This window comes from Corvus hawaiiensis, chromosome 5, assembly GCF_020740725.1.
Source record: "Corvus hawaiiensis isolate bCorHaw1 chromosome 5, bCorHaw1.pri.cur, whole genome shotgun sequence".
In the NCBI taxonomy this organism is placed as follows: Eukaryota; Metazoa; Chordata; class Aves; order Passeriformes; family Corvidae; genus Corvus; species Corvus hawaiiensis.
In genome coordinates, this window is record NC_063217.1 from 7,958,660 (window position 1) to 7,970,873 (window position 12,214).

Here is a 12,214-nt window from a genome sequence, read left to right on the forward strand (position 1 = left end):
CAGATACTTTAGGATTTTAAATGCAAGCAGGCTCGTACTGTCTGTCAGGAGGAGTTTTTCTCCCCCCTGAAGTCCATTTTTCCTCTGCTGTTAAGTTACTATTATCTTCCATTCCTTGTAATAATGGGCTTAAGATCAAGTGAAACTGGAAATGGAATGAACAGTGAGAGATGACAGACTTGAGGGGGCTTTATTGGGACTATGGGTTGCTCCTGAGGTCAGAATCAGTAAGTATAATTAGATTCCTGGCATTTACAACAAATGTAAAGCAACTCAGAGCTCCCTTTTGTGTGCCTGTAATTAAACATGCACTTTTACTGCCCTCTGCAGTGCTCCAAAGTATCTTTGATTCCAGCACATGAAAGTGGAATCAAAGAGCAGGCCCAAATCTTCATCTCTATATGGCACTCATATTTCTGAAAACAAAGTATTTCTCAGCAGAAATGGAATAGCCCCTTTCTAAAGAAACACAAAAGGGAACGTTGTTTTTGCAAATAATTAGAGCCATTCCTGTACCTCCCAGAAACTTTCTCAATAGAGGCTTGGATAGATAGAAAGGTCCCAACACAGACAGCTGGGCCCCACTTTAACCCACAAAATAAGTTCCAAATTTCCACTCAAAGTGAAGTTATTTCTGGAGTGTATGAATCAGCATTTTCTGGATAAATTAGTTTTCTCTTGTGCTTAAACACAATCCAAGAGGTAAGTGACCAGCTCAAAGAGTGAACAGGAGTGGTAATCAAAAAATACAGTGGGGGGCCAGCAGTGGCAGATGCTAAATCTTGGTTCCTAGCATATTTTGTATTTAGGTGTTACTCAGATACCACAAAACTAAATACTACACAACTAGAGTAAATTCTGCTCAGCATTACCGCTTTATCTCCTAACTAAAGTGTATATATTACATCCTAACTACACTGTTTTCCTTGAAAGTAAAATGGATTTTTGACACTGCACAAAGTAATTTTAATCGCTTAACTATTTATATAATATTTTGGCAAAATTCTCCCTAGTTGTCAGGAAGCACTCAAACTTAGTATTCAACAGATAGCAACCAATTTTCTCACATTATGAGAAACCATATAGAAGAAGAAAACACAGAAGAGCAAGAACTTCCAGTAAGGTCAAAATTCTTTCAGAATGGCTCTTTTTACCAGTCTAATTTTGATAAAGAAGTTTCCCAGCTTTCCACACAGATCCATCCTCAGGCATACGTAGTTGCTCTCCATATGCTCTTATTTACATTAAGAGCACAATAAAACAGATAATCCTGAAAATAACTTCAGTAAATACTTGCATGAACAGAAAGTTGTTTGAATGGTATTTTGGACTTAAAAATGGATTCATGGAAGAAAGCTGATTTTAGCTTGGCTTCCTTAGAGCATTAAATTGTTGTACCGGCAAGTCTTTTCCAAAATCTCCATCCTGCCCACTTTCTAATTTTTGGACTGGCTGTCCAGGTACTAAACAGAAAGGTAAATATGTTCCTTAAGGTTATGTGACAGCAGCTGAGTAATGAAGGAAGACCCAATTAATGCCCAAGTGAGGGACAAGCTGGGACAGCTCAGGCCTTTAGCGTTCTGCTTGCCACGTTACCCATACACATGTACCAATGGCCCAGTCAAAACAGATGGAGCTTTAAATTAGCCACAGCCACAACTGCTGTCAGCCAGGCATGGCATGAGGATGCTGAAAGGGGACAGGGCTTGGTGTGAAGGGAGTAAGAGAAACACAAACCAGAAGGCACAGGTCTATAAAAAGCAGGGCTGACAGGTTCTGCTGCCTACAGAACAACCTGCTCAGTTTCATTTTTAGAGGAATTTAACCTAATAAGGCTAAAATTTGACAGCAGTACTTGCCTGTTCTCCATCTGAAGCAAACTCCACTGCATGCAACTATGCACAACTGAACATATGGATATTATTTTTCCATAAGATTCCTCTATTACCAGATACTGCCCTAAATGGATGGGGTTAGCCCACATTTAACCACTAGAGGGCTTAATTCTATCACAAAAAGACCCCGGTTGTTTTCCAATTCGGTGTTCAGTACCTTTGGAAAAACATCCAAACTGAGTGCTCTCTTTAAATACCAACCATAAAAGCTTAGTGCTCCAAGTAATTGAGGCAAAGGGGAATAATTTCAGTGAAGACACTACTGTGTACGGCCAGCTCCTTCAGGAAAAAGTAACAAATCTGAGCCTGTTTCACAAATAGCTACTGAACACAGACCAGCTACATTTCTAGTCTGGATCATACCCACCCTGTTTCTGGGTAAGAGTGCTGCACAGCACAGAACTGAAAGCTGAACAACACCTCAGATTGCTTTTAATGACACCAACAGAATTATCTGTAAACAAGCTGGAGCACAACACAGGAAAAGAAAACAAGGGATAAACTAGTAAAAAAAAAAAAAAGGAACAGTGACATAGAACCTTACAGTCTGAAGCAGAAGTGACAGCACACTGAAAGGTGACAGGATAGTGCAGAGATGGAACAGAGTGAGTGCAGAACAGTGAGAAGCAACACCCATCTCAGCAGGGTGGGGTTGTGTTCAGGAGGGCACAGCTCAGAGAGCAGGGCACAGGCAATGCTGAGAGCAAGAGGGTCATACCCCAAGGCCTTTGCTGAGAACCTTGTCTGAGTAGTAGCAGGTTAGCTGGATTAATATAAAATTATATTGCAGATTATGGACTAACCACTGAGAAGTTACTCTGCAGAATTTCAAAAGCATCTCAAGAGATTCAAAGGAGAATTATTTGTTGTGTACTCCATTATAACAGAACAGTACATCCCCGTTGTTTGCCTGGTATCTTTCTACACGGCCCAGGGATTAGTGTTCTTCACAATGTTTTCCCCACATTCCACCCCGGACCTGGATGCAGCATTCAAGGTGGGGTCTCACAAAAGCAGAACAGAGGGGGAGAATCTCCTCCCTTGCCCTGCTGGCCACGCTGCTTTTAGTGCAGCTCAGGGCACAGTTGGCTTTTTGGGCTATGAGTGCACATGGCTGAGTCACTTAAAGTTTCTCATCCACCCACCAACATCCACAAGTCCTTCCCCTCAGGGCTGCTCTCCATCTGTTCATACCCCAGCCTGCATTTGTGCTGGAGAGATTGTCCCAACCCATGTGCTTCCTTATTTTAAAACCAGGTGCAAGTAACTTTACCCTTCAGAAACCTCTAAACCATCTCCTGAATATCCACTGATCCAACCTGTTTGGGTAGCTACATCAGGATAGAAAAACTGTCTTTAAAAAACCAATTCTACTGGCAGTTCTGATACTCAGGTACAGACTGGCACAACAGAAATACTTAAGAACAACCAGAGACAGCATGGCCAGAAAATGTGACATGAGAAAAGCAATCTGGGGAGGACAGAGGGGGCTCAGTCCAGGTAGAAAGCAACTACCATTTTGCTGCCTTCTCTGGGAAAAATACATGTTAGGAAGGGCTGTCTCCTTAACATCAGAGTTTAGCACCAACCTTATCCCAATGCCACTGTTTCCTCTTGGAAGTTTCCCCATCAGATCAAGCTACCTGATTTCAAGAGTGCCTAACAAATTAGACAGCTGTAAGCAATATTAATTGCCAAGATAGTCCCTTGAGTCGATGAGTTTAAGTACAAGTGAGGTGACTGTAGAAAATGTAAAGAAGATTGAAGTGTTCACCCAGCTCTTCTAGCAGTTTTTCCTAGAGAACAGAACTTGGCAACCAGCTAATGGACAGCTACTAAACTAAACTGTCTCAGATTCACTCTGGTGGCCTGCACACAAGTAAACAGATTTTAAGGTCTCCCTCAAAGCCAGAGGATGATGCTAACACAGATACATGCTGGCTTAGTACCAATATGAGACACTTGGCTTCCAGTACTTCCCTGCGTTTCATTATCCACAGAGCACTGCTAGCAGGAAATGAAGAGTCGCATGTAAAAGTAAACGCAGTTCTGTTTATTTTCCAGCAACATCCCACACAAAAGCAACAGAAACACGAATTGCTCTCAGCAGAAAATCTGTACAGTTGTTATCATTTACAACAGTTTTACATTTAAAACTAGCAAATTGAAAGAATCAAGCTCTTTCCCTAGACATTGTTTTCTTGACTGCATTAATAAATGACTGATGACTATTTACAAATTTCAAATTAAGGCTACTGCTTCTGAAAAAAACATTATTGCTTAGACTTTACCATGTTGACCTCCAATTTCTTGAGGGTATTTAATTTCCAATTGTTTCTGAAACATTTTTGCAAATAAAGTGGTTTTTTTTAAGGTAAGGTAGTTAATCTTACAGTAACTGCAGTAGATGGGTTTACGAGTACTAATCAGCCACATGGTTCAGCTACCACGTGCATTATTTCAAGTCAGACCTTTTAGAAGAGCCAGATGTAAAAGCAAGATAACAAAAAAAGTATCTCCCTACTTGGCTTTTGATCTGCAGGTGGACAATTGAAATCATGTTCACAGTGGGGGAGGGAATGGGGGGAAATTGGTGAGATCTTGCTGTACTATTTATAATTACTAGGGGATAGCACAGCCTTTGGCTAGTTTTCCTATTAAAAAAATCTGATATACATAAATTAAAAGTTAACAGGAAGTCACACAACTTAATTGCAATTTTACAGAAGTCTGGTCTGGAGAATATCTAGATCAACCACAATTTGAGAACAGTCTTCAACTTTGCTTAAGCTTTCTTACTCTTAACAGATTAAGGATCAAGCTAACCTCTCAAATTTAAAAAAAACTTTCTCTAAAACAGTTTGCACAAGACTATTTAACTCACTGTATCAAATTCTTTCAGTGGCTCACTCAAACACACTTCCAAGTCAAATTCTCCTTCTGCTTGATAGTCAAGATGTCTAACTTTGGTGGGAGTGCCAGAACAGGTATCCTGGAAGGCAAAGGCAATTAATAATTACTAATTAAGTAGAGGTTATTAGTACAGGTAATTCAATTAACTTCTGTAATTCATTTAGACTGCCCTATAACAAAGGCTTAAAAATGCTTTAAAGGCCATATAAAACCCAATGCTAGCCTTATGATTAAAGAGATGTAGGCTTCTGCCCATCCAACCACATTTGAAGATACCTTGCAAGTGTTCTAAGGACATATATATGCAAACATTAAAACATTATGCAGATTTAATATTAATAAGAAAAACAAATCCAGTAAGAACAGCATTCCTAGATCTTTACTGCTGAGCTGTAGCAAGTGCTTTCTGGATATAAAAGGAGCCTACTTCTGTGTGACAAGGAAATTAGATATTGCAATCTAAAGTAGTATTTCAACTCTACATTACAGTTCATAACTGATTTGCTTTCAACAGAAATTTTCTTTTGTAGGCTATGAAAAAATCGGATATTTTTAATTTGAGATGATCATTTAAATTATAATCCTCTAAACCAAGACTACAGACAGATAATGGCTATAGCTGGAAAATACCTGAATTTAAAGATTGCTCAGCTTTGTAAACAGTCCCTAAACATAGTAGATGATGGAATTTGTCAGGTATTCAGGCTACTCTGGATATAACTCTAAGCAACGAGCCAATTATCAACAAATATTTATAAAAATGACAGATATGCTTACATTATTATCTTGACAGCTTGTTTGAGATTCAGTAGAATTGCTTCCAACAGATTCTGTCTCCATCTCACCAAGGTCAACTGGACAACTGTAAAATCATTTAGAATAATACAGCATAAACAAATTGATATTTTAGTGTTAAGCTGCAGTTTGTGGTGCAGTTCTGAAAACAATGGCCAGAGGAGAGCAAAGAGACCTACAGAGATCACAGGGACAGTGGTGGCAAAGTGGGGAGAGCAAACAGAACTGCAGGACAGCTCAGTACAGCCAACATGGCCAAGGACTGAATGAAAAGTCTTGAGACTGAGTAGTGCAACTTGTCAAAGATGAAAACCCAATGCTCAAACAATGCCTCAATACAAATGTTACAGGAGAGGAAGGAATTTTTTTTCTCAGACAAGGTTTTCATCCATCTGGTTTTGCAAAGATTTAATACCCATTATCCCCAGAGCTAGACCCCAGCATCTGAAGGTAGTATTTCAACACCAATGCACACAGCAGGGCTCTGGCCAAAGTGCCAACTTCCCCTCACACTGATGGCAAGTAAAGGGAAGCTAAAAGGAAGCTTTGCTTTTAGATCCTATTGCTCTGCACTGGTTTTAAAATCAGCATTCCATCAAGGAAAAACACTACTTTATTAACATAAAACTGCTTCCTGAGGAATTATGTTCCCCTTCATTCTCTAGTGCCATTTTATGTCGCATGTTGCCTGATCAGCTGTATTGCTTTCTATAGAAGAAAATAACTGGCTCATCACACTAAGTCTTCTAGAGCTTGGACTGTGAACGCTTGTGGCCATGCTGAGTTTAGTGGCACCTTGGGATGAGTTCACAATTCTCCCTCTCTGGTCAAGAAACAACATTTTACAGCATTGTTCTTGAACTAGCAAGTGGGAAGGGTGAGGCGGGTTCTTGTACACTGGATTGGTCCAAGCTCAATATTCAGGAGACCTGCCATTAGTGAGAATTCTCCAGCACTGCTCCTACCAGATAATTGGAAGACTGCCCTGAAAGAATCAGCTCATGTTGATGGTGTGGTGATTTATTTTATAGAGCAGTGCAGAACTGGCTCTGCTTTCACCATTAAAAAAGTGAGGGATATGTATGTATGCCCTTCCAAGGACACTGGGCAAGTCTACTCCCACCAGCAAGGTTTGGGAAGCTATTGGATATTTTGACTGAGAAGGAACTAAACAGCACTAAGTGTGGACAAATAGTTAGTGAAAGCATTCAGCATTCAGACTTGTCTCAAAAAGAACTATGCTGGGAATAATGTTTATTTCTTAAACATGAGACTTCACATCATAATTTCTATAAAAGCATCTTGAATACTCTGTACATACATTTCCTGCAGATCACATCCTCCTTCAGTTGGTGGATCCCAGGAATGCAGTGCCACTTTCCACAGTTTAATTTGCTGGTCCCATGACCTACGGCTGTATTTCTTAAATTTGTTTGGAGTTTTGGGATGAACTCCTGGTATACGATGGCATCTATTCAGATATTAGACATGGAAAATTTATCAGTGTTTTATTCACACATACATAACATGGCTTTAAATGTAAAGACTGATTGTATTATTTATGAGAAAAGACTAATGTGCAATTCCAGCACTCAAGCAAAGACTTGCCAGCTTGATATGAACTTTAGTTTTTCTGACTACAAGTCAAAAAAAAAAAAAAAAAAAGGATTATCATTTATAGGTCTGAAAACCTCATTCCAAACTCAATTGCAACTGTAGCCCATTTTGTTTCGTAATTAAGTCATGAGACAACTCACAGCAAAAAGCAGTTTCATTTCCTCTTGTTGACAACCAAAAGAACTTTCATTTCCATTTCTGCAGCATGAGGTATTTCTTCTATAGACTCATTAAAAAAAAAACCCAAACCACATCTCAGTTCATTATTAGTGTGACCTAACAGTCGAAATATATCTTAAAAGTTCAATAGTTTCATTTGTAGATGCCTTCTATCTGAATGTGTATTGGATACCAAGTGTAGTACATCCATGTGCTTATAAAGAACATTTAGTTTTCCATAAAGCCAAGCAGCTTACCTAGGAACTTCTTTAATATATCTATCATATGCAATCATGTTTTTTCCATAGTTTATCTGTTTTTGTCTTCTCATCAAAACCACCTCATCTGTCTCAAGTTCTGCTGTCACCGTGGACTCCTTTGAATCAGAACTGAAGAAAAAAAACATTTTAGGTTTGGGACTACTAGAAAACCAGTGACACTCAAACAAACCCACTTGTAAAAGACTATAAATAAATGTGTTAAAACTTTTCAAATAAATGCTCAGGGTGTTATTGAACTATGGTGTTGGAACAGACTTAAGATGAACTATTTTAAACTGTGTGGTTTAAGAAGCAACACTGTACAACGAAAATTCAGACCTATTTTCAAGATTTTCCTCAGCTAAGCTAGAAATTTAACCTACCTTCCTGAGGAGGACTTCCTTTCTCTTGAAAATTCATTTATCAGGAGTTTTCTTCTGTATCTGTAAGAGTTTAAATCAGTATTAAGAACATATGTCACAAAGAGAACATAAAGCACTGTCACAGCTCACAGTTGAATTAACTTCTCAGCAAAGCAGCAGCACTTGAGACACTGTAGAGGCCTTTCCACTATGAAATAAATATTTCAGTTTTCCATAAAGAAAAAATAAAAATACAAGGACTTTCTTTTCCTAATTGTTTTCCCTAAAACAACTTTTTAGAGTAATGATATTAAACAAACAGTCATTAGTGAGAGGGTACTTCAAATATTTCAATCTAAGAGATTCAGGAAAAGCTTCTTCCAAAAGGGAGATATTTAGGGATACACATCCAATTTCCAGAGTTTCCCATGACATTCCTGCAGGACTTAACCCAAAGCTGATCTAAAAGCAGCAGACAAGAGGCTGAGGTTGGCCTGATTTTGCTACAAAGGTGAAGTTAAAAATACAAGTCAAAACAGATTCTATAAGACAATTTCCATTTCCCTTCCTTTCCCCACTTCATTTTAAACACCCAGGGGTACCTTGCCATTTCTTTGTTGACATTGGTCCTCATTTCATCTTCTTCCACTGCAGTTCCCCAGTCTGAACACCGGGAAAGGGGTCCAGGGCCTTCTGGTGTTGTAAAACTAGAAAGAAAAAAAAAATTAAGGCTCTGTGTTAAAAGCCTGGGTTATTGTATTTATCTCCCACACTCACAGCTTGACCCCTTAAACATAATTATTTACAGTACTCAAAATGGCCATAAAAATCTTGTGTTGTTCTATTAAAATTTCATCATTGCAAAATTAAGCATCAGTTGGGAGTTCCACCTTGAGGTTGTGTGGTTTGTGTTGGGTTTTCTTAAAATTTATGTAGGTATCTATAGAAACATAGCATAGATTGTTAACCCAGCCTGTGTTTTCAGTAACTTCCAGCTCGTGTCCTTCAGAAGATGGTATGTGAAATACCCGCTTTATTTATTCACTCACTTGTTTTCACTCCACTAAATGACTTAGCAATTATTTATATTTTCATGACTGCAGACTCATTAGCTATATAAGAGACAAAAATTAGAACACAGAATCAAGATGTAAAGCTAATTAATTAAAGTTACATGATAGCACCAGGAGTTTCTCTGTGTAAATATATGCCTAGTAGAGAAGGCAAAGGGACAAAAATGTCCTTTTTTAGCTAGGAAACTGAGACTTACTATGGCTTTGCAAACTGGTTTAACAACTTTACTGCAGCCCATTAGCATCGCAAGCAGGTTCAGACTCTTGCAGGGGAATAAGCTCAGATCTTTTCCCAGCCATCTAGAGCTGCCTGCATTCAGATTATCCAATGTTTCCCATCTGTCCTCCTGATGACCAGTTTTCACTAAGTAAAACTCAAAACTGTATCCTACAGAGCACAGCTTTTTCAGTAGATCTCGAAATGCTCTGGAGACTTTCCAGGATTCTGTGCAAACATGTCCCTTAGAGTCAGGGAATTAGATCCATCTGCACTAAAACCACCTCCAACTCCCTCCCTGCTCCCAAAATGGTTTGCACAACTTTGAATGTTTTATTTAATTCAAACTAAAAGTTCCATTTAGTTGAAACCCAGTTACAAACTTGGCGAAATTAAAAATCCATAGCAAACAGTACAGGTCCCTCTGCAAAAATCTGTTCAAGCTCCAAGGGTTTTTAACTTTTGCTTTTACTGATTTCTAGTTTTGCAGAGAACACAGGCCATGTTCAATTATTGCTCTCCTGTGGCAGAGAACAAACAGAATCCCAGTTGTTCCCAACTCCTGAGCTTTTTCCTCAACCCTGCGAGGTACCTTTTTATATGTTTGATTCTGCACCTGTGCTGTGATTATAGATGACCCAGCCTCCAACCTGATCTTCTTTACTTTTGAGAATTTTAATTTGACATGGTTGGATTGGCATAAACAAAAAGTAGTTTCAGCCCAATAAGAGAACAACTTCTCTCAGAGCTCAATCCAAACTGAAACCAGGAAGTAAGTCTGCACAATTCAATACTGGAAGACACACAGAAATGTTGCTTGTTTACCTTGAAACTGACAAAACTATGTGTAAAGTTTCATTCTTGTACTGCTATTCAACCATGCTTCCTGGAATTAGTTTAAGCTACTCTGGATAGTGTAACTTGAGCCACTGACCAACGTGGTCCTTGTTGTCAGCAAAGGAAAATGGGTAGTTACAAGGCACAACCCACCCTGTTTTAGATTAGAAACCTTGATTCAATCAACTAGGCTGTGGCCACAACTCCCATCCACCGATCAAAGTGACTAAAGGGACTGTGGCATGAATAGCTCAGACTGTAAATGTGATGTAAAATAAGTCATTTAAGTCTAGCTGTGCTGGGAAACACGGAAGGCAGCGAACAGCAGTGTGACCATTATGAGGTGACCTCAAAACCGGATCCCCACACAAATGTGCTGAAATACAACACAGCTTCTCAAGGTGGTCTGTACTCCCTTCAGAAACATAAAATAAATGATTTCTAAGAATTGAATTTTTGTAATTTCTTTTTACAGTACAGCCTGTATTTACAAACATAATTAGCCTATACGTTATTACTTCTTGATAAATGGCAGTAAACCAGCGTGAAATAGAACATAAATTATCAAGAATGTATTTCAAGAGGTAAAACCGAAAAATGTTGACTCTTAAGAATGCCAAGATAAGGGCATTGCACTCGATCCTTTTTCCTCCTTTAAAACGAACTATTTGTGGCTGATGAGTGATTGATAAACAGGCAGGGCTTGGAAAACTGAGCAAAACGGTTTTAGTTCAACAGCTCCTGGTGAACTGTCCACCTCCTCCTCACCTGTCCAGTCGGCTGTCCTCAGGCCTGGGCTTGTTTTCCTCAAACACGGAGGATTCGGGCTCGTTCTGCCTCCGCCGCTTCCCATCTGCGCCGCGTTTCCGCGCCTGGGCCCAGCGCGGGGGGTGCTGCGTGCTGGCGACAAACACAGCGACACACGAGGTGAGCACCCGGCTGGGCTTTAGCGCTTTAATCTCCCTCCGAGACCGCGGTTTTTTACCGATTTCGCTCCCGCCAACGCAGCGAGGCGACGCCACTCGCTGCGGGCCCTCTGAGGGAGCTCTGCGCACCCCCCCCCACCCCCTCAGAGAACTCCGCCCGCGGGACGGCGGGGAGCGAGAGCCGGACAGCGCGGGGGGAGCGAGGCCCGGCGCTGCCACCCCCGCCTCAGCCCGGAGGCCCTACCTGCTCTTCGTGCTGTCGTGCGGGCTCCGCTGGCGGAAGGACATGGTGCGAGGTATCCTCGGAAGGGAGGGCTGGACGCAGAGCCGGGCGGTGAAGGAGCTGAGGCGGGCGGTGAAGGAGAGCCGGGCGGTGAAGGAGCTGAGGCGGGCGGTGAAGGAGCTGAGGCGGGCGGTGAGGCAGAGCCGGAACGGGCGGTGAGGAAGCGCTACCGCCCTCCCGCTCAGCCCCTTCGCATCTCCCGCCGGCGCGGGGCGACACCGCCCGCTCCGCCTCCCCGCAGGGCGCCTCCACGGGAACAGGTGCGGAGGGGAGGGGGGAGAGCGGGAAAACTCAGCCGCCGCCCCGCACCCTTACGGCCTCACACACGCGGCACCCCCCGCCAGGGCAATGGCTCAGCCCGGCCCCGCCCCCGGGGCGTGGTGGCGGGAGAATCGAGAGCGCTGGCGCGCGGTTTTGGCGCGCGGTGGTGGCGGGACCCACGTGAAACAACAGGAAAAAACCCAGCCCAAACAAAAGGGAAAATACAAATTCCCGCGATTCAGATATGAAGGATGACGGTCACCGGCACGGCTCTACAGTCGATGAAGCGGACAGGGTATTTCAAGGGCCAGTTCAAACCCCACGCCCGATGGTTACCACATAAATTTCACAATGACATGGTATGAAATTTCTTATCAATAGTGAAGAAGATTGGGTAATGCCACGAGGTTGCTAGGCCTTGGCTCGTGGAGCTTTCTGGAGTTATTAATTGCACATGCATGCACAACGAGATCCCGTTCGTCCTGTTATTGGGCATACCCTCACATTTTAGAACAGCAATTTAGAAACAACGTGAAGAACTCCAACAGAACACAAACAGCTTTAAACAGTAATACATTTGCAGCCCTTGCAGCCTGAAGACTGGTGGGACACTTCA

General features: G+C 41.5%; 1 protein-coding gene across 1 annotated transcript; it reads right to left on the reverse strand.

The window, feature by feature from the left end:
* Positions 1–3,927: 3,927 nt before the first annotated feature.
* On the reverse strand, positions 3,928–11,680 carry LOC125326678 (histone RNA hairpin-binding protein-like). Its single transcript, XM_048305133.1, has 9 exons — positions 11,474–11,680; positions 11,299–11,413; positions 10,897–11,028; positions 8,604–8,708; positions 8,023–8,082; positions 7,637–7,768; positions 6,925–7,074; positions 5,586–5,670; positions 3,928–4,887 (listed from the first exon to the last, which is right to left on the reverse strand). Exons 2-9 carry the CDS (start codon positions 11,340–11,342, stop codon positions 4,771–4,773), a joined length of 825 nt encoding a protein of 274 aa, XP_048161090.1. The 5' UTR covers positions 11,343–11,413; positions 11,474–11,680; the 3' UTR covers positions 3,928–4,770.
* Positions 11,681–12,214: the final 534 nt, after the last annotated feature.

Coding starts and splice junctions, on each gene's coding strand:
- LOC125326678 (XM_048305133.1), bottom strand. CDS start 11,342: ATGTCCTTCCGCCAGCGGAGCCCGCACGACAGCACGAAGAGCAG. Junction 7,075..7,636: donor TATATTAAAGAAGTTCCTAG/GTAAGCTGCTTG, acceptor ATATCTGAATAG/ATGCCATCGTATACCAGGAG. Junction 4,888..5,585: donor CAAGCTGTCAAGATAATAAT/GTAAGCATATCT, acceptor TTTGCCTTCCAG/GATACCTGTTCTGGCACTCC.